General features: G+C 44.6%; 1 protein-coding gene across 1 annotated transcript; it reads right to left on the bottom strand.

Moving 5' to 3' along the window:
* Nucleotides 1–1,738: 1,738 nt before the first annotated feature.
* Nucleotides 1,739–2,447, bottom strand: LOC124699417 (dirigent protein 22-like). The gene has a single exon (XM_047231726.1). The coding sequence runs from the start codon at nt 2,445–2,447 to the stop codon at nt 1,881–1,883; it is 567 nt and encodes a 188-aa protein (XP_047087682.1). The 3' UTR covers nt 1,739–1,880.
* Nucleotides 2,448–22,533: the final 20,086 nt, after the last annotated feature.

The raw sequence follows: 22,533 nt of genomic DNA, 5'->3' as shown, positions 1-22,533 counted from the left end.
TATAGCATGGTATGCAAATATTATCATAAACACAAAGATATATTATAATAACCATTTTATTATTGCCTCTTGGGCATATCTCCAACATATACTGCAAAAAAAATTATTTGCAATTTATAATACACTATATACTACACAATTCTACTTTCAAATTTATAATAAATTATATACTACAAAATTATACGCAACTATGTACTACCTACACTAAGTTACTACAATTTCTACAACAAATTATATAGAAATATCTATTACCAAATTTACGCTAAAATACTACAATTTCTACTAAATATTCTACACCAAATCACTACAATAATTCTACTACAATTTCTACAGTAAATTACACAATTTATGCTACCAAAAATAACACAAATTATACACAAAATTAGTTCAATGTAGGGGCACGACTCCCCGTGACGACACGGATGTGGGGTGATGGCGGCATAGACCGGAGGCGGCGACAGCGGAACAGACGCGGGGTGGAGGCCTTGGCGATGACACAGACCGGTGGCGCTGCAGGGCGAGTACGGAGTGGAGAGATGCGCCATCGGGGGTGGAGCCAAGGGGTGAGGCAGCGCGGGGTCACGTGTGTGAGGAAAATAGGGGTGCAACAAGGACAACTGGCTGCATTTTTTCGTGGCTGCACCTTGGTGGGCCAGCGTGGGCCGCGTGTTGTAACGGGGCCGCCAGTGGCTTAGCGGCCTCTGTTTTTTTTTCTTTTGATTTGATTTTCTTCACAAATAAAAGAGGCTTTTTCTATTTTTGAAGAAAATTTAGTGGTGTGGTATAAAAATGTATGCCACAAGTAGAAAAGTCTTAATGCCTTATTGATAAAATGCAATGCTAGTGAGGTTGTGCAACCGGGTTGGCTCGTGGGGCTCATATTGCTGTGGCATGGCACTATTTCCGCCACAGGTAGGTCCATACTGGTGGCACACCAAAATGTGTCACTCCACAAATATTGTTGGTGATAGTGCCCTAGAGTAAAATAATAAGGAGTATTTATTATTTATATCTCAAAAGTTCGTAATAATTTTTTACCATGATATAACTGTATTAAACGGAAACATTAATACACGTGTAGTATTCTAAACGAACAAGGGTCCCTGACAAGTACACATGTATAAGCTAGCTTATTATGGTCAATCGTTGATCGGAGTTTCCCAATCAAGAACACCAACGTTATTGATAATGGGGTCATATCATTAGATGAATGATATGGTGGACATACCCAAAAAGTAAGTATTGTAACACGATTAATGTCACATGAAGTCCAACGTCGCGATGTTTATGAAGGCGTAGTGATCTAATCCTTAGACCTTGAGATCATATTATAATCACTGTCACCGACGACTGCTTTGACATCAGTCGCTACTCCGTAACAGGGTGATCATAAAGGTGTTGCTCAAGTATTCCAATGGAATAGGTTAAGACATATGTGACTAGGGCCGACACAATTGTGCCGGCTAATCTATTGGGCTCGGATTGGTGCCAACGGTTCCCGATGTCGTTCCAAAACACGCAACCACCCTAATAAAGCTATTGGGACCACAAGTGAAAATGCTCTAAGATGTTTGGGCAGTTCAATTTCAACTGTCAAAACGTCTTATATTTGAAAAATGATGGAGCATCTAACTACGTCAATCGAATTGCAAAGGAGGGAGAAAAATGTGATAAATAAGTTTTCATTAAGTAAAACAAGTATACCACTTTCACCCAGGGCAATTCTTCGTGCCAGTTGTAACCCAAGCAAAAGAACCGATATTTAGAAATGAAAACGCCCAAATCAACGGAGCACACGCAGGCTGAAGTAAACAGGAAAATCAAAAGGAAGCACTCTGTGATTTCCTCTAACTGAATGGAACTTCGTCATCAATTGCATGCTAATGCATGACGTAGACGTGGTACTCGACGGTGGCGTCGCCGGTCTTCAAGTCGAGCCAGTGGGTCCGGGCCTGCGCGTACCCGCGGGCGAAGCGGAAGGCGCCGGTGCCGCCGATGACGGGCATCTCGCGGACGTCGGCGAGCGGGCAGTTGCGGCCGAGCACGGCGAGCGAGCTCCCGTTGTAGGGCCCCGAGGTGAGCACCAGGTTCATGGCCTGGAGGAAGCCCAGCTGGGCCTGGTCCGCCGCCATGTACAGGCCCTGGGCGCGTCCCACGGCCGTCGACCCGGGCTCCGGCCCCTCCGTCAGCGGGTCGTCCATCACGTTCACCATGCCGAAAAATGTCCGCGACGACGGGTCTGCCGGCCCCGCCAGCCGCACCGCCGACGGCGACGCGCCGCTCACCGTGTCGTGGAAGTAGAAGTGGAGGTGCGTGGGGGCGTCCGGATCGGCTGCCCGGCGATGCCCACGGGCCAAGGCCCTGGACCCGTGCCGCATCTGAGCCGCCTCGCTGGACGCTGCCAGCGCCATGAAGAGCACAAGAAGCATCACCGCTCCCTTGGCCATTTCCTTGAGCTAAGTGGTGTGTGCTTTCTTAAGTGTGTGTGGCTTGTGCTCTTCAAGTGGTAGCTCACGATCTATTTATAGTGGCATGGCGCGTGCGAAGAAGAAGAAGAGAAGTGCTACGTGGCGGGCGGCGATTGGGATTCTGAAGGCTGCTCCATGGACTGGAGTGGCAGGTAAAATGTGCTTTGCTTGACAAATGGTGATAGGCACCTGGGGAGTACAATGGATGCTTATGATGTTGCTTGTGGTTCTAGATTTGGAGAAATGTTTTGAGTGGGGGTGTCATCGGATTTCAATTGTCGGTGGCGAGCCATCTTTTTTTCTATAAAAAGATAATAATATCTACGCCTCCACAGATGCATACAACCTTTATTACTTAATTTAAAATATATTAATTGCTGGTTGAAAATCAGCACATTCTAGACGTGCTATTGTACCACCTCCCATATTTTTGTTTGTAGACGGGTCACATCAATCCTCATCAAGCACAATGAGGATTACACTGATGATAATGGAGATTCCACCGATTAGATCCACGATGATGACACAAGTAAGAATCATGGCGCACACTGAAGTTCTATAATTGGAGATTTAGTATTACGTTAGTAGTATAACTTTTATACTAACTTTTTGACACTTACTATAGATTAGATGGAGCATTATCAGTAGAGCATGTTGAATTTACTGATATTGTACAATACTTTATAAGATAAGTCACCAAAATATCAGATGTACCAAATTAAATTGTCCGTGAGTTATGCAACCGCTAACCGTCGGTCATCGGCCTCTCTGAATTTCAGTTCGGCTATGACGCCCTGCCAAAGCAGTCATGCGAATTTGAAAAAAAAAATGAGCTGAGTTTGTTTTGTGTTGAACTTTTGAAAAAAAGTTAATTTTGTCAGAATTATCGCAGTTACCTCATGAATGGATCTTTGATTATTTCATGGAAATTCTAATACGTCATAGACAAGCTAGAGTGCAGAATGCTGGTCGTCACAGGCTCACAGCCTTTGTGTAGTGGATCGATCTCTGTGGTGCTTTGCTTCCACGCCGGGCAACCAGAACTGAAAAGCACTCATGCGTGCCAGCGTGCGTCCCAGCGAGCGGCTGACCGGCGGCAATGCAAGTCGCTGTGGACGGATACGCAGAGCAAAGGTAGCAATCGTGCAACTGTCGTGCATGCACAAATCCACCGGCTAGACGATATTGCCTCCTGTCCTAATCGCATCCAAAAAGAACAATCATAGCAGTTGCGTTCGTCAGCTTATATTTGTTCCAGTGTCTCGTTGGGTTACCTATATGGACAAAGCGCAATATACCTATTATTCTACTTGTGTTGCTAGATATTCATATTGTCTACGCTGCTTATATCATCAGATGTTGCCATCTCAGAAAGGCTCCCATGATTTATGCTCAAAATTGATTTCAAGAAAGCCTTCGACTTTGTGAACCGGGATAACCTCCTTACCATCCTTAGGGTACGGGATTTCGGTGAGAGGTGGTGTGACCGGATGCCCCGTATCCTTCTAAATGGACACACTATTGTGCTTCTCAACAGGGTGCCCGGCGATTGGATTCTATGCCGCAACGGCCTTCGGCAAGGCGATCTGCTCTCCCCTTATCTTTTCATCATTGTGGCGGATGTTCTCCAACGCCTCATCCGCAAACCATTTGCCGACGGCAAGCTGTTTCACCCAATCTCCCCCACCACCCCGTGCCCCCTTTGCAATATGCCGATGACACTTTTATTATCTGCAAAGCGGAACATAGGGATGCGTCCTGCCTCAAGGAGGTCCTAGACGATTTCGCTTCCACAACCGGGCTGGCTATTAACTCCCACAAGTCTTGTTTCATCCCATGCATGTTTCTCCCGATGAACAAAACCTTATGGCTTCTTCGCTCGGGTGCCCGATCTCCTCCTTCTCTCAATCCTATTTAGGCCCGCCTCTTTCACCTACTAAGCTCCCTATCTCTGCCTACGCTCCGCCTACGCTCTGCCTATTCTTTCTTTCGACCGTCGTCTCTCGGGATGGCGTGCTCTCCCGGTGGGCGCCTTGTGTTATGTAATGCTGTGCTAAATAACCTTTGCTCGAAAGTATTTGTAAAAGGCGCCACGCTTTTGTCTGGAGCGACAAAGACTCTTGCTCAGGTGCTCATTATCTAATTGCTCGGGATAAAATTTTATTGTCTAAAGAGGAGGCTGGCTTCAGCATTAAGGATCTCCACCGGCAGAACATGTTCATAAACTCCACCAAGCCGACTCTCTACCTTGGAAGCCAACATTCAGGACGTGACCTCGGCTATGTAACTTCGGCTCCTTCCCACCTCAACAAAAATCATGCAGGAATGCCTCCCGCTCTACCGTGCCGTCACTCGCGCCACTGTGGTGAGTGGCACCTCCATGGCACCTCCACGGTCTTCTAGCTCGATAAGTGGCTTCCCGGCAAGCCGCTTGCGAAGCGGTACCCCACGCTCTTCTCGCACATCATCAGGCCGAATGCTTCGGTTGCTTCGGTCGTCTCGTCTGGCCTCTCACTTTAGCCCAGGCTAAGTGGTGCGTCTGAGCGGGAGCTCCGTGCCGTCCATGTCTATGTGGTCTCCGTCTCTCAACGACGGACATGATCATTGCTTGATCGACTCTCCCTCAACTCACCCTTTCAGCTCCAGAGGATCATACCACATGCTCTCCCTGCAGCACCATAAGGATGTGTCCGCATGCACGTCCTGGGACCTCCTTTTGCCTACCAAGGTCCAGATTTTCTCGTACCTCGACGACATCGACAGGCTCAACACGTGTTCCAACCTTTTCTACGAGAACTGCACGCCCTCCATTGTGCGTGCGACCTATCCCTTGACTGAAACGGGGTGGCATCTCTCTTGCCGCCGAGGTGCGGGGTAGGTTGGACACCAGGGTCCCGACCAACCACTTCTCCATCTGGGACTTGCCACCTCCTCCTGGAATGGCAGGTCACATTTGGCATGCATGCATCGCGACGACCCTCTGGTCGATCTGGAAGGCATGCAATGACCTCATCTTCAACGCCAAGCCCTCCATGGCGAGCAATGTGCTCCACAGGGCTGGTGACGACCTTGCTATCTGGAGATGGAGATACACGATCCATGACCGTGAACGGCTCAACACTCTTTCGTAGTTTCCTCTTGTCTGCTGCTATGTAATTTCTTTGTATCCCTTCTCTAAAACCCCATGTTTTTCTCACTTTGTACAGTTGATATGAGTGCAAAGTCGCCTTGAGTAATATAACACGTGGCGGGGATTTATTCCGCCTCACCCCTAAATTCTCGAAAAAGTTTTCTGGTCAAAACTTTAGTGTTGTACTATGATACTAAAGCGGCACTTGATATTTCAAAGAATCTTGTGCAATGTGATCACCAAAAAACATTGAGATATACCATCAATTCATCAAAGGAGAACTTGAATCCAGAAGTTATTTAAAGTTGGCATATATGCTTTAGTAATGGGCCACTGGATAAACTAACTGTTTTTAGTGGAGCAATACAGCTTTATATTATGCATTTAGGGCATGTACAATAGGCTGACATTACCCTAAACCCCTTTTTTCCGTTTGCTACGTAGGATTTTTGCTTAGTTGAAAGAGAGAAGAAAGAAAGAAAATGTTGTCTTCCTTTAACTTAGGAATGATCTTTTATTAAATAAGAGAAGACTAATTTTCCCATTATACGACTTATCTCCCCTTAGTCACATAATTTCCTATTAAGAATAATTAGTTCTCATTTGTTGCAAGGGGTGACAATAAGAGATAATGCATTGTACTCATGATATTTATCGTCTTCTCTAGATGATGTGGATTACTAAGAGAAGAGATGTCTTTCCTACCATTGTATTTACCCTTAGGGAATCTCCAACGGGCGACACAAACAGACGTTGAGCAACCGTTTGCGTCCTCGCGGATAAAAAATGCATCCGGGACCATGCCCTGCGGCCCGACGCATAGTGTCCGGGCTGTCCGCGGCGACGCAAACCTAACCCAAATGTGAGTCGAGTTTGCGTCTTGGCGGATGCTGCGTGAACACGCTGAGTGACCGCCGAAACTTACGTAGGACCCGCGTGTTAGTGGCAGGGAGGCCGGTAACATTCCCGCCAGTGGCCACTCCCCACGCGAAAAATCAAAGTAGACCGGCGCCAGCAGTCCAGGCCATAGCGTTGGACGTCCTCATCGCCGCAGCCACCATGGATTCCGAGGGAACCCTCGCAGCCGCCGCCGCCCCGGACTCCCCCATAGCCACCACCATAGCCCCAATGGAGGCCACATCTTTGGCGGAAGCAAAGCGTGCCGCACCAGCGGCAGGGACGCTAAACCGAAGGCAGCAAAGAAGGTGTTGTCCAAGGAGGAGAAATGCAGGGGCCGCCGCCATGGAGGCCACCCAGCACATGGCGTGGCAGATGCAGTTGAAAGCCGGCGTGGCGCAAGTAGGACTCCATCAGAGCTTAGCGGAGGCCATGCTCCTCGTCAAGCGAGAGGGGATCGTCGGCGTCGCTCCCCCTGCCTCTTCGGTGAGCTTGGTAAGTTCCCAGCTGCGTCCTGGAATGCCTGCTCCCTTGCAGGTCCACGCGGCATCGCGGTTCGCCTTCGACGTCGCGCCGGTGCAATTCAATGGGGCACCGGTTCCTGACCTGAACCGGACGCCGAGAAGCGGTGACTCGTGCCCGGGCGTGACAGAGGAGACGCGCCAGGTCCCGTAGGATAGCATGCCGGTGCCCCACAGCTTGTTTGACGAAATGACACCATCTGCCCCGACGCTGGACGACCCGGTACGTAAGCACTCTCACTGTGTGGGTCTGCCGTGTGTCATGCGTCTGACGTCCGGTGATTCGTAGGCCTATGGGAAGGGACGCAGTGGTAGCAACATCGAGGCCATGTGAAAGTGCATGGAGCCCCCATGTGTGGTTTTGGTAATTAATGACAATCCCTATGGACTAATGTTTGCATTGAGTTATATTTGTAGGAGTTGTCCATAGGCAATTCTTGAACCATATGTTGGCTTCAAGGTTGCAATAAGAAGAATTTGATGAAGGATATCAAGTGTCAAGTATGTCTTGAAGATGAAGATGAAGTGAGCCCTCAAGTTACTTCAAGACATCAACATGATGAAGAATGAAGAAATGATGTGCAAGTTCAAGATGAGCCATATCTAAGAGATCATTTGCTTGAAGCTTGCCATCCATATGGTGATCATGGATATGTGAAGATGTGCCGAAGAAGAAGCTCTCCCATGGTGGATTATGGGGGAGCAATCCACAAGACTTCGTCAAGCAAGCACAATCAAGAAAGGTGTTCCATCTTGTTGCGGTCAAGATCGTCATCATCAAGCTCAAGTGGAATACTCAAGGTTAAGGTTTTATCTTGATAGGGTTTCTTTCTCACCGGTCTCATGGTGTAGTTGGAGACCGGTTTATAGTTTAGTTGCCGTACTATCAAGAGGGCTCTCGAGTGAGTAACTCGATCGTATCCTTCGGAGAGCTCAAACCTTTGCATCCTTGCATCATCTTTCTTGGTTGTTATTTGGATCTTATCCATATGGTGTTTTAGAGCTTGTGCTTATTCTCATGACAAGCTCTAGTTCATCGAAAACGGATTCCGCATGAATCACTTGTTGCGTTTTCGATATTGGAGTTTTTCTCGGTTTCTCGTATTGAGAGGTTTCACTCGAAAATACATAGAAAAACCTACCCCACTTGTTCTTAAGCTTTTCACTCTTTGTGCGGTAGCTCTTGTCATCTTCTTTACAACAAAATTGGTTTCACCTAAATCCGAGTTTCCTAACTCAAGTTGTTGCATTTTCCATATTGGAGGTTTTACCGGTTTCTTGTTTATAGATAGGTAAAACCTTTATCCATTTGTTTCTATCCTACTTTGCTGGACTATGATTGTTCCCTGCATTATCTTGTAGAGCTTGTTACTAGCTTCGAAACGAGCCCAAGATCATCAAAATCGGAGTCCGGATGCAAAAGTTCTTGAGGTTTTCGTATCGGGTGTTTGGGTAAAAACAGGGGGGCCGGAACTGCCGCCTGGAACACCCCGGCACTGCCGCCGGGCCGGCACCTGCCGGTGGAAAAAGGCCAGCACTGCCGGCCACCCCGGCACTGCCGGTGGAACAAGGCCGGCACTTGCCGGCCTGTCGCGATTTTGGCCCCAACGGGCAGAAATCTGAGACCCCTTTTTAAGGCTTTCTTCCTCCTCTTTCTCCCCACTTCTTCTTCCTCCTTTGGCTCTCCACCATTGCTGACCTTGAGAGCTTTCCACATCCCTCTACTCCTCCAATGATTCTTGAATCCATTTGAGGGAAAAGGAAGAGGAGATCTAGATCTACATTTCTACCAATCAAATCCATCTCTTTGTGAGTGGAACTCTCTAGATCTTGATCTTGGTGTTCTTTGTGAATTCCTTTGTTCTTCCTCTCTTATTCCCCCAATAGCTTTTGTAGCTTTGTTGGAATTTGAGAGAGAAGGACTTGAGCATCTTTGTGGTGTTCTTGCCATTGCATTTGGTGCATCGGTTTGAGTTCTCCACGGTGATTCGTGGAGGTGAAAGCAAGAAAGTTGTTACTCTTGGGTTCTTGGAACCCTAGACGGATTCTAGGCCTTTGTGGCGATTTGTTGGGAGCCTCCAATTAAGTTGTGGATGTGTGCCCCAATCTTTGTGTAAGGCCCGGTTTCCGCCTCGAAGGAAATCCCTTAGTGGAACCGTGACCTAGGCCTTTGTGGCGAGGGTCACCGGAGATTTAGGTGAGGCGCCTTCGTGGCGTTCGGTGTGTGGTGTGAGTACCGCATCTTGGGGTGAGGCCTTTGTGGCGTTGGTGTGCATCGAGCAACCACACCTCAAGGTGAGCCTCTTGTGGCGTTCGGGAGCACTAAGCAACCGCACCTCTCCACCGGAGATTAGCACTCGCAAGAGTGTGAACTCCGGGATAAATCATCGTCTCCCGCGTGCCTCGGTTATCTCTATACCCGAGCTCTTTACTTATGCACTTTACCTTGTGATAGCCATCGTGCTTGAAGTTATATATATCTTGCTATCACATACTTGCTTGTATTGCTTAGCATAAGTTGTTGGTACACATAGGTGAACCATTGCTTAGAATAAGTTGTTGGTGCACATAGGTGAACAATAGTATATAGGCTTTGGGCTTGACAAAGTAAACGCTAGTTTTATTCCGCATTTGTTAAGCCCATCTCGTAAAAGTTTTAAATCGCCTATTCACCCCCCCTCTAGGCGACATCCGTGTCCTTTCAATTGGTATCAGAGCAAGGTCTCTCATTCTTAGGCTTCACCGCCTTGAGAGTAAAGATGTCGGTTAGGGGATTAGATCACAATAACTTGTTTATATTTGATGGCACAAATTATGATCTATGGAAAATTTATGTGCTTAATATTTTGCGGGGTATCTCCCCGAACATGGAGCGATTTCTTGACATGGGTTTTTCTTCTCCTAAGGATCCCCAAAAATTATCTTATGAGGAGAAGAAAAACTCTTGTCTCGATGCTCTTGCTTCTCATGTGTTTTCCATTGTTGTGAGCAATGTAGTTACTTCTTCAATCATGCCTTTTGGGAGCGCTCATGAATTATGGACAAAGCTTCAAGACAAATATGATGTGTCCAATATTATTGAGGATGATTGTATTGCTTCCACTTCCGGCCGTGATGAGTTCTCATCTTCATCCACTTCACCAAAGTGTGGTAAGACACAAGGTAATGATATGGTGAGTGGTGATGAAAATTGCAATGTTGATATTGAGCTTACTATTGATGATTCATCATCTCTATCTCATTGCAACGCTTCATCTATGGGCATAAACGCATCTAGCACTAGAAATCATCTACATGCTTGTGTTGATAGTCCTTGCATATCATGTGTAAGTTGCTTGAATAAATCTCATGATGATATGCTTGCTTTGTCTTGTGGCCATGATAAAAATGCTTCTATTTCCTCTAGTTGTTGTGTGACTAACAATGTAGAGGAAACCAAAGATTCTATTGGTCAAGACAAGATCTTGAAAGGAGCCTCAAGTAACTCCTCATCTTTATCTCACGGTCCTCATATATGCCTTATGGCCAAGGGTTCCACGGTACCTCCTACCATGGAACCTAATATTTCTCGTGGTGATAAGGATGAGGATGAATATGAAGAAGAGGATTGGGTTGTCTCTCTACGCGATAAAGGTGAGAGTGTATTCAAGGTTCTTTACAAAGATAAAATTGCTAGCTCTCACTTCTTTGAAATCTTGACTACCGCTATTGAGAGCCAAAAACTTATTTGGATGCATGAGAACACCATTGATAAAAGGGTGCTCTTGAACGAGAGTATGCCGATGATGTAGCATCTTTAAAGAATGACCTTGAAGAAGAACAAGAGACCGTAGCCTCTCTTGAGGAGCAACTTGAAACCCTTGAGGTGTCTCAAAATGAAATATTTGCTAAACTCACTAAAGAAAGAGACCATGCTAAAGCTAAATTAAAATTGCTTAAAAATGAAAAGTCCAAAGTTGGTGTTGGTCATGATAAACTTGTTAAGGATCTAGATGATCTAGACAAGGCCCACAAGGCCTTGGAGAGCGAACACTCTATCCTCACCAAGTCACATGAGCAACTACAAGCTTATTATCTAAAAGAGCATGACAACTTGCCTTCTCCCATTTCTATTAATAATGATGCTTGTGCTACTAACTCTACTTCTTGTGAAGCATCTATCTTGAAGGAGAATGTTGAGCTAAGGGCTCAACTTAAATTGCTAACTAGCAATTATGGGAAATTGGAAGAAAATCATGGAAAGCTTTCTAGCTCCTATGAGGATCTTCTAGCCTCTCATGATAGGCTAAAGTTAGCTCATGAGGCTATAATATCTAAGGAAACACCTTGTGAGCCTCATGTGGGTACTATCATGTAACATCCCAAGAATTTCAAAACAAAACAAATGAATTTCCCTAGTTCCAAATTTTGGAACCAACAAAAACTTTTCTTAAATTGAGTATGATACATAGTGATCTTGCTTAATTCTTGTGTTATTGCTATGATTGCTTGTTATTAGTATTTGAAGTAATTTTAAACCCTAAACCTCACCTCTCCTATCACCATTCTAGTGAAAATAAAATAAAAGGAAATTAAATAAGGAAAAGGCATATGTGCCTATGGCTACCATTATCAACATTTACCCTAGACCTTTCCACTTTACTTAAAGGATTGGAAAAGCTTTATAAACCTTATATAGTACTTCTTAAATCATTTCTAGGTTGAAACCAAAAAGAATAAAAAGAAAACTAAAAATGCCATGGAGGCATATGAGAGTAAAATAGTAAATATGAGAATTTAAGAAAACTAACCCTAGGACTTGTGTGAATGGTTGGATCACCTCCATATATCATTTTAACATTCCACAAAACCAATGAGGTCAAACCAAGTCAAATTAAAAATAAAATACCACATATGCATAAAAGCATATGTGACACATAGGCATTTTACCAAACATTGACCTAGGTCTCTAAACCTTGACCAAATAGTGTGAAACCATCTCTAAACCTAATATGACACTAAATAAACCCTAACCCATGTCCAAGTGAAGCAAGATAAACCCTTGACAAGTTTATTAAAATTGGACACACCACCTCTTATGTCTTAAGGCCAAATTTGCAAATCTTTGAACAAGACCATTTAATTTAGTCTCAATGCTCTTAAAATGTTACTAAACTCATAAGAACCACATTAGAGTCAACCAAAGTCAATTCAAATAAAAAGAAATCAAATGGTGAGGAATTCCCAATTTCCCTCACATACACAATATGCCAAATTGCAATTCCTTAACCTAGGCCACAATTGCTTGTCCCATTGCTTCTAAAATACTTTAAAGTGATAAACTAACACAAATGCATCCTTGGATCAAGAATCAAACCCAAAGAAATCAAGATTTCTTCATACATGTGATAATAGTCAAAAGTGAGTTTTATAAAATGTTCCCCACTTTACCCCCTGTATTTCTCAACTCTCAAACCAAACTTAGTCAACTATGACCATGTCATCCAAGACCATGTCAAGGTCAACAACTTTCATGTTGACCATCTCTCGCTAATGATGACCAGAGTTGACCGAGTATGATTTTGACAAGTGGTGATGTTGAAACTATGTGAAGATCATACCAAATTTGGAATCTCACAAACCTTGACCAAATTGACCACCACCCCCACCATTCAATCACATCTATTATATAAATGAACTCCACCAAAAAGAATTGCAAAATTCTAAATTTTTCTTCATGCGGCCATTTAATCGAGCACCTTGCAGGCATAATTTCAGATTTGCAATACACACTATTAACCTCTGGTCCAAAGCCTCCACTACTTTCCATTGGTGATCATCACACTCTGGTACCTCCCCGCATCAAGACATGTACTTGGTTTGGTCGATTAAAGCATTGGCATGATCAAGTTGTCCATGTCATGTACCATGCCGGCCACCCTCACTCCATTTCGATCTGAGCCCCTACTCTCTACTACACCATGTCTACTACCTTCCCTGCATCACCCTAAGCAGGCTCGTACCAGCCCCAAGCAAGGAGACACACGCATTTGGCCAAACGTTGCACGCCCGGCACTGCCACGCCGTGTCCACGCACGCGGTGAGCGCGCCCGGACACCATCCCGGACGCCGCAAGTACACCGCCTCGCCCGAGCGCCGTCGACCTTCTCTCCCTCTCCCACTTGCCAAGCATGATCACCACTACCCCAGCTACCTCCTAGACACCACCCCTAGCTCGCGCACGCCTCCCCGACCGTCGCCATGATCGACGTCCTGCCGCTCCCGTACTGCAAGTACACCACCGTCGCCAGGGCGCCACGAGGCCATCATTGGACGCGCCATCAAGCACGCTAGCACCGCCTAGACGTCGCCTACACGATGCTCGCCCTAGCTTGCCCCTTCGCGTCCCGAAACGATCTCACCGTCGTCGATCCTTCCCAGGCACCCCGCGGCCACCACACGACCCTATAAATGGAGACAATCGGCGCCTTCTCTCTACACACCATTCACTCCCCTCCTCTCACCGAGCCTTCTCCACCGATCAATTTCACCGAGACCTCGCCGGAGCAGCCCCAATCGCAAGCTCACACCCGCCGGAGCTCGCGGACCATCGCCATCGATTGGAGCAGCCCCGAGCCTCGCCGCGGTACCAGGGTCTTCTACACCCTCGACAACCTCGCCTCGACCCCCGCCCTCGACCGCCGGCGACCTCCAGCGTTCTCCGACCCCCTACCTCGCCGGCGCAGCACGCTCTCCTCCCCCGTCGACGACGACGACGCTCGGCCGTCGATCCACGGTCTGATCTAACGGCGCACGCTGCCAGGTACCGTTTCGGGTTAAAAAGAGACTGACGCGTGGGACCCTATGTCAGGCCGGCCCGCAGCTGTGAAACGTTAGTTGGGCCGGCCCAGTCGGTTAGCCTGTTTAGCCCATTCTGTTTTCCCGCGTGGCCCGGGATTTCAAATTCGATTTAATCTATTTTAGTTCAAATTCAATACTCGCTGCCACTTCAAATTTAAATAGTTTGAAATCTACTGAACCAAATTTAGCAAATTTTATATATTTAGAAAGCTCATGAAATTATCTAAATAATGCCACAGGCCTCATGTCCAAATTCGAAATAAAATTTAAATGATAAAAATAACAAGGCAGGGCCTTTTCGACTTCAAATAAATTTTAGAAATTATCTATAAATGATTTTAAGTTGATTCCAACTCTAATAAATCACATTTGACATAATCCAATTGTTTATGCAAAAATATAGCATAGTTGTTTTGCATGATCATGGGCTAGAATCAAAATATTGGCTATGTAGTCAATACTAGCTCATTTAAACTATAGCAAATTTTAGGAATTTAAATCTATGAGGTGTAGCACCTCATTTAAATCATTCTCACAAGTGATATGAAGTAATGTGTTGACCTTTAAATGCTTAGGCTCATACTTGCTCACTTGTAGAATTTAAATCAACATAGTATTTAAATTGCACTAGTTATTTAAATCACATGAGATGATGAATCTCATTTAAATCACTTTTCTCAAATACTAAGTGTGAAGTGTTGACCTTGGTCAACATGGGATCATCCCTGGTTATTTGAGAAGATTAAATCTTAAGAAGAATTCAATGAGAGGAAATTAATTCTCCCAACCCAAAGAAAAACCCTAATTCCAATTTTTAATGAGAGGAAATTATTTTTCCTAACATTAAATAATGAAACCCTAGAATAATTGTTGGATAAATGTTAAGTAGTGATGCTAGATCCTTTGTGTGTGAGCCAATAAGGCTAATTAAGATTACTTAAGTGTTGTTTGGTGATTGTATCCTCGTATTCGTTTATAGACGCTAGTACCGGAGACTATCAAGAGGAAGAGGTATTCTACCAGGAGGAAGAGCCAGAAAACTTTGATCAATACACCAATCAAGGCAAGCTAACACTCTTGCAAGGTTCCCTTGTGCAAAGCTCTACAAGAGCAAGGCACCAATATTTTTTACTTTATGCTTAATGCTCCTATTTCCCAGTTTTACTTTACAAGCTTTTCTAAATTTTGTTTATCAAAGTTTACCTTTTTGATTCATGATTCACTTGGTTTAGATATAGAGTAGAACAAGAGCATCAAAGTTAGCCTAGAGCAAGACAAGCTAGTTAGCACCCCTCATGACTAATTGCTAGTGCTAAACAAATAGAATTGACTACTCTAGATGGGATCATGTGAAATGAAATGACTTTGAAAACCTTGGAATGATGCTTCATTCTATTGAAAGATTTTGAAGGTGAATATGACTGGTGAATGACTTGGTGAATTTTACAAAACTGATGGTTGGGTTCGGATGCGATACCATTCCAATTTGAAAGTACCCCCACAATACCCAATATGGGTAAGGGCTTAACTAGAAATTTATGTGCTTTAGTATGGGTTCCCTCTAAACAAGCGTCATCGGGGTTAGGCCGAGGGCTGCCTCTACAACAAACAAAACGATGCGATATGACGTGGAATGAGGTGAATGTCCGGCCCAAGCCCTGTGCAGTTTCCGGGTTGACTGCGGTTTTCACCGGGAGGCCAAGCTCATGGGGAGAGGTGCCTATACTAGAGTATGTAAGTGAAAGGTTATGGTTGGTAGTCCGCATACGGAGTATGGTAAATCGGGGCCGATTAACCACGACGGATTATTGCAAATATTGTGGCACAAGTGTACGACCTCTGCAGAGTGTAGAACTATTCGAATAGCCGCGTCCACGGTTATGGACGGTTGGAAAGGCCATACTTGTTCCGTCATCGGACCATTTTCAAAAATATGACATATGACTTGGGACCTGAATTTGAAAGGTGAATGGTGACTTTGAATTGAATCACAACAGAGTTGTGGGAATGACACTAATGTTCCCACTTGAGTTAGTTTAGCAAATGAAGAGTCTTTTCTAAATGTTTATGAAATAAACTTGGCTTTATGCAAATAAACCTAGAGCTTAGTATCCCCTTACTATAATTGATGGTGCTTACACTAGTATTAGTTTGCGAGTACTTTAAAGTACTCATGGCTTTGTCCCTGGCTATTCAAATGGCCGGACTATGAAGGTGAACGAGCAGTACGAGGAAGATGGACGGCGGGACGTCTACGACAACTAGGACCGCTCCCGACATCAAGCGTTGGCTCGTGGATTAGATAGCCACTACTACTTCGCTTCCGCTATTTGTGATGTTCGTTGATCGATAGATCAACTATTATTGTAATACTTGGATCATGTGATCTACCTTTGTAAGACGATTATGTGTTGTAATAAATGATGACTCTATGATATTCAACTATTATGTCTCGCAACAACAATATTCCTAGGATTGCGATGTACGGCATAATAGGCATCTGGACTTAAAAATCCGGGTGTTGACAAGTTGGTATCAGAGCCATTGTTTGACCTTAGGAGACCCTAGTTAGAATGGACGTCCGAAAAACTTAGTTTCAAATCAAAGAAAGTGAATATTTCTGAAAACTTATTCTCACCCTTATCTTAAGATCTTTTTTAAAAAAAGAAAAAATCCATGCTCTACTTTTCTTTGGAATTGCACATAAAATTTTGCACACTTGATCACTTTATTAACTTACCCATCCTCATTGCTCACAGATGGAGTACCAATGGGAGTCCTATCAGCTTGGTTCCGGAGGCGACCAAAGGTTTGAAAAGGAGTTGAAGCAACTAGTGGACTATCTAGGACACCCGTATCCCGAATTCTTCGGAATACCCCTCAAAGCTCAGTTAGGAGAACCACCTCAGTGGGACGTTTCTACTGATCTACGAAGGAAGCTTGATGCCCCGGTATGGGAAACCATATGGTTTTCTGTAACGGGAAACACTTGGAAGGAAGGGCTAGACAAAGCTATGCAAGAAGCAATTTTCCGTCTGTGTGGACAAAATGAGGACAAGATCAAGAACACTCGTTTCATCTACTACCCAAGACATGACTCCATGGGAAGACCGATGACCATGCCTCCACCACAACCAAAGATGAACCCCTATGAAGCACCTCAGGAGTTCGAGCAGTACAAAACCCTCGAGGATTTGGACAACGCCCTCGCCTCTCGCCAAGCACATTACCCGTGAAGACGCGGAATTCCACCCCGAAGAGTAGTATCACCCAAGCACTTAAGTAGGTGTGAGTTGTATCGGGATCCCCTTGTATCGTAGAGCGATGAATGGTTCTTCAAACCAACGGTGTGTTAGCTTTGTAATGTATGATGCTTGGTATGAATGAAAAAAGTGTTGTTGGTTTTTACCCCCGCAACACTACTCAAGTTTTCAATATTATGAACTTTTTAAAACTTTAACAAAACAAACCATAGAAACTTCCCTCTTATCTTATCATCTACCTCAATGTTCAGATGGCCCCACCAACCCGCAACACCACCCAGGATGCCATGATGCAACTGCTGCAGACGATGATGGCAGACCGGGAAGTCGAGAGAGCTGAACGCCAAGCAAACATTGCTGCACTGCAACAGATAGCTCAGAACAATCAAGGCCACGGAAACCATGATCACCCTGGGTCAAAGTTGAAGAATTTTCAGAACACCAACCCACCGATGTTCAACAAGACTGAGGAGCCCCTAGATGCTGTGACTGGCTCCAGACCATGGAGAACAACCTCGAAGTTGCGGGAGTGGAAGCCGCAGAAAAGTACTTGTTTGCCACCCACTACACGTCGGGACCTGCCGCAGCCTGGTGGACAAGTGCCCGTGCAATGAATGCGGGACAGATGATGACCTGGGAAGACTTCAAGCTGAAGTTTAGCAAATATCATGTGCCCCAAGGACTGATCAAGAAGATGAGAGACGAGTTCCGTGAACTCAAGCAAGGAAAAATGTCCGTGGTGGAATACCGTGACAGGTTTCTCACTCTGTCAAGGTACGCCCCGGATGAGACCGACACCAATGAGAAGAGGAAGGAAAGATTTCTGAACGGACTGCATGACGAGATGCAAACTGTGTTAGTGAACATTCCGTTCGCTGACTTAGAAGCCCTCGTAGATTCAGCCATACAGATGGAAGGAAAGCTGCATCAGGCCAATGAGAACCGCAAGCGCAGAATGATGAACCAGAGTGGACCCCACCATACCCAGAAGTACCGCAATAACTCCTCTGGAGGATTCACCCCAAGATACAACAAACCCCCTGCTCAGACTTATCGCCCCAACTACGCCAACAACAACGGAGGACCCCCGAAGCCCGGAGGCAACAACAACAACAACAACAACAACAACAGCCACCACAACAACAACAACCCCAACAGCAACAGCAACAATGGGAACAACAACAACACCAACACTGGCCCGAGGACTGGAAGCAACACTGTTCCCGTCAACCCCAAGGACAAATCCACGATCAACTGCTATGAATGTGGAGTTGTGGGCCACTACTCCAATAAGTGCCCCAAGAAGCTTGCCAAGATCGCCGCCAACACTGCTGCACCTGCCCAGCAACAGCGTCGCTTCGCAGGTAGAAGGAACCAGAACAACAATAACGGCCGTCTCTACCACATGACTGCCACTGAAGCCCAGGAAGCACCCCAGACCATGACAAGTATGTCTTCCTGTTAATCAAAATGCTCAATCTCTCTTAGGAACCTAACTTTTCTTAAAATCTCGGGACGAGATTTGTTTAAGGGGGAAGGGTTTGTAACATCCCAAGAATTTCAAAACAAAACAAATGAATTTCCCTAGTTCCAAATTTTGGAACCAACAAAAACTTTTCTTAAATTGAGTATGATACATAGTGATCTTGCTTAATTCTTGTGTTATTGCTATGATTGCTTGTTATTAGTATTTGAAGTAATTTTAAACCCTAAACCTCACCTCTCCTATCACCATTCTAGTGAAAATAAAATAAAAGGAAATTAAATAAGGAAAAGGCATATGTGCCTATGGCTACCATTATCAACATTTACCCTAGACCTTTCCACTTTACTTAAAGGATTGGAAAAGCTTTATAAACCTTATATAGTACTTCTTAAATCATTTCTAGGTTGAAACCAAAAAGAATAAAAAGAAAACTAAAAATGCCATGGAGGCATATGAGAGTAAAATAGTAAATATGAGAATTTAAGAAAACTAACCCTAGGACTTGTGTGAATGGTTGGATCACCTCCATATATCATTTTAACATTCCACAAAACCAATGAGGTCAAACCAAGTCAAATTAAAAATAAAATACCACATATGCATAAAAGCATATGTGACACATAGGCATTTTACCAAACATTGACCTAGGTCTCTAAACCTTGACCAAATAGTGTGAAACCATCTCTAAACCTAATATGACACTAAATAAACCCTAACCCATGTCCAAGTGAAGCAAGATAAACCCTTGACAAGTTTATTAAAATTGGACACACCACCTCTTATGTCTTAAGGCCAAATTTGCAAATCTTTGAACAAGACCATTTAATTTAGTCTCAATGCTCTTAAAATGTTACTAAACTCATAAGAACCACATTAGAGTCAACCAAAGTCAATTCAAATAAAAAGAAATCAAATGGTGAGGAATTCCCAATTTCCCTCACATACACAATATGCCAAATTGCAATTCCTTAACCTAGGCCACAATTGCTTGTCCCATTGCTTCTAAAATACTTTAAAGTGATAAACTAACACAAATGCATCCTTGGATCAAGAATCAAACCCAAAGAAATCAAGATTTCTTCATACATGTGATAATAGTCAAAAGTGAGTTTTATAAAATGTTCCCCACTTTACCCCCCTGTATTTCTCAACTCTCAAACCAAACTTAGTCAACTATGACCATTTCATCCAAGACCATGTCAAGGTTAACAACTTTCATGTTGACCATCTCTGCTAATGATGACCAGGTTGACCAGTATGATTTTGACAAGTGGTGATGTTGAAACTATGTGAAGATCATACCAAATTTGGAATCTCACAAACCTTGACCAAATTGACCACCACCCCCACCATTCAATCACATCTATTATATAAATGAACTCCACCAAAAAGAATTGCAAAATTCTAAATTTTTCTTCATGCGGCCATTTAATCGAGCACCTTGCAGGCATAATTTCAGATTTGCAATACACACTATTAACCTCTGGTCCAAAGCCTCCACTACTTTCCATTGGTGATCATCACACTCTGGTACCTCCCCTGCATCAAGACATGTACTGGTTTGGTCGATTAAAGCATTGGCATGATCAAGTTGTCCATGTCATGTACCATGCCGGCCACCCTCACTCCATTTCGATCTGAGCCCCTACTCTCTACTACACCATGTCTACTACCTTCCCTGCATCACCCTAAGCAGGCTCGTACCAGCCCCAAGCAAGGAGACACACGCATTTGGCCAAACGTTGCACGCCCAGTACCTGCCACGCCGTGTCCACGCATGCGGTGAGCGCGCCCAGACACCATCCTGGACGCCGCAGTACACCGCCTCGCCCGAGCGCTGTCGACCTTCTCTCCCTCTCCCACTTGCCAAGCATGATCACCACTACCCCAGCTACCTCCTAGACACCACCCCTAGCTCGCGCACGCCTCCTGACCGTCGCCATGATCGACGTCCTGCCGCTCCCGTACTGCAAGTACACCACCGTCGCCAGGGCGCCACAGGCCATCATTGGACGCGCCATCAAGCACGCTAGCACCGCCTAGACGTCGCCTACACGATGCTCGCCCTAGCTTGCCCCTTCGCGTCCTGAAACGATCTCACCGTCGTCGATCCTTCCCAGCACCCCGCGGCCACCACACGACCCTATAAATGGAGACAATCGGCGCCTTCTCTCTACACACCATTCACTCCCCTCCTCTCACTGAGCCTTCTCCACCGATCAATTTCACCAGACCTCGCCGGAGCAGCCCCAATCGCAAGCTCACACCCGCCGGAGCTCGCAGACCATCGCCATCGATTGGAGCAGCCCCGAGCCTCGCCGCGGTACCAGGGTCTTCTACACCCTCGACAACCTCGCCTCGACCCCCGCCCTCGACCGCCGGCGACCTCCAGCGTTCTCCGACCCCCTACCTCGCCGGCGCAGCACGCTCTCCTCCCCCGTCGACGACGACGACGCTCGGCCGTCGATCCACGGTCCGATCTAACGGCGCACGCTGCCAGGTACCGTTTCGGGTTAAAAAGAGACTGACGCGTGGGACCCTATGTCAGGCCGGCCCGCAGCTGTGAAACGTTAGTTGGGCCGGCCCAGTCGGTTAGCCTGTTTAGCCCATTCTGTTTTCCCGCGTGGCCCAGGATTTCAAATTCGATTTAATCTATTTTAGTTCAAATTCAATACTGCTGCCACTTCAAATTTAAATAGTTTGAAATCTACTGAACCAAATTTAGCAAATTTTATATATTTAGAAAGCTCATGAAATTATCTAAATAATGCCACAGGCCTCATGTCCAAATTCGAAATAAAATTTAAATGATAAAAATAACAAGGCAGGGCCTTTTCTGACTTCAAATAAATTTTAGAAATTATCTATAAATGATTTTAAGTTGATTCCAACTCTAATAAATCACATTTGACATAATCCAATTGTTTATGCAAAAATATAGCATAGTTGTTTTGCATGATCATGGGCTAGAATCAAAATATTGGCTATGTAGTCAATACTAGCTCATTTAAACTATAGCAAATTTTAGGAATTTAAATCTATGAGGTGTAGCACCTCATTTAAATCATTCTCACAAGTGATATGAAGTAATGTGTTGACCTTTAAATGCTTAGGCTCATACTTGCTCACTTGTAGAATTTAAATCAACATAGTATTTAAATTGCACTAGTTATTTAAATCACATGAGATGATGAATCTCATTTAAATCACTTTTCTCAAATACTAAGTGTGAAGTGTTGACCTTGGTCAACATGGGATCATCCCTGGTTATTTGAGAAGATTAAATCTTAAGAAGAATTCAATGAGAGGAAATTAATTCTCCCAACCCAAAGAAAAACCCTAATTCCAATTTTTAATGAGAGGAAATTATTTTTCCTAACATTAAATAATGAAACCCTAGAATAATTGTTGGATAAATGTTAAGTAGTGATGCTAGATCCTTTGTGTGTGAGCCAATAAGGCTAATTAAGATTACTTAAGTGTTGTTTGGTGATTGTATCCTCGTATTCGTTTATAGACGCTAGTACCGGAGACTATCAAGAGGAAGAGGTATTCTACCGGGAGGAAGAGCCGGAAAACTTTGATCAATACACCAATCAAGGCAAGCTAACACTCTTGCAAGGTTCCCTTGTGCAAAGCTCTACAAGAGCAAGGCACCAATATTTTTTACTTTATGCTTAATGCTCCTATTTCCCAGCTTTACTTTACAAGCTTTTCTAAATTTTGTTTATCAAAGTTTACCTTTTTGATTCATGATTCACTTGGTTTAGATATAGAGTAGAACAAGAGCATCAAAGTTAGCCTAGAGCAAGACAAGCTAGTTAGCACCCCTCATGACTAATTGCTAGTGCTAAACAAATAGAATTGACTACTCTAGATGGGATCATGTGAAATGAAATGACTTTGAAAACCTTGGAATGATGCTTCA

The sequence above is a fragment of the Lolium rigidum genome, chromosome 3 (genome assembly GCF_022539505.1).
Source record: "Lolium rigidum isolate FL_2022 chromosome 3, APGP_CSIRO_Lrig_0.1, whole genome shotgun sequence".
Classification (NCBI taxonomy): domain Eukaryota; kingdom Viridiplantae; phylum Streptophyta; class Magnoliopsida; order Poales; family Poaceae; genus Lolium; species Lolium rigidum.
Note: the sequence above shows the minus strand (reverse complement) of the source record. Positions and strands in the feature narration are given on the sequence as shown.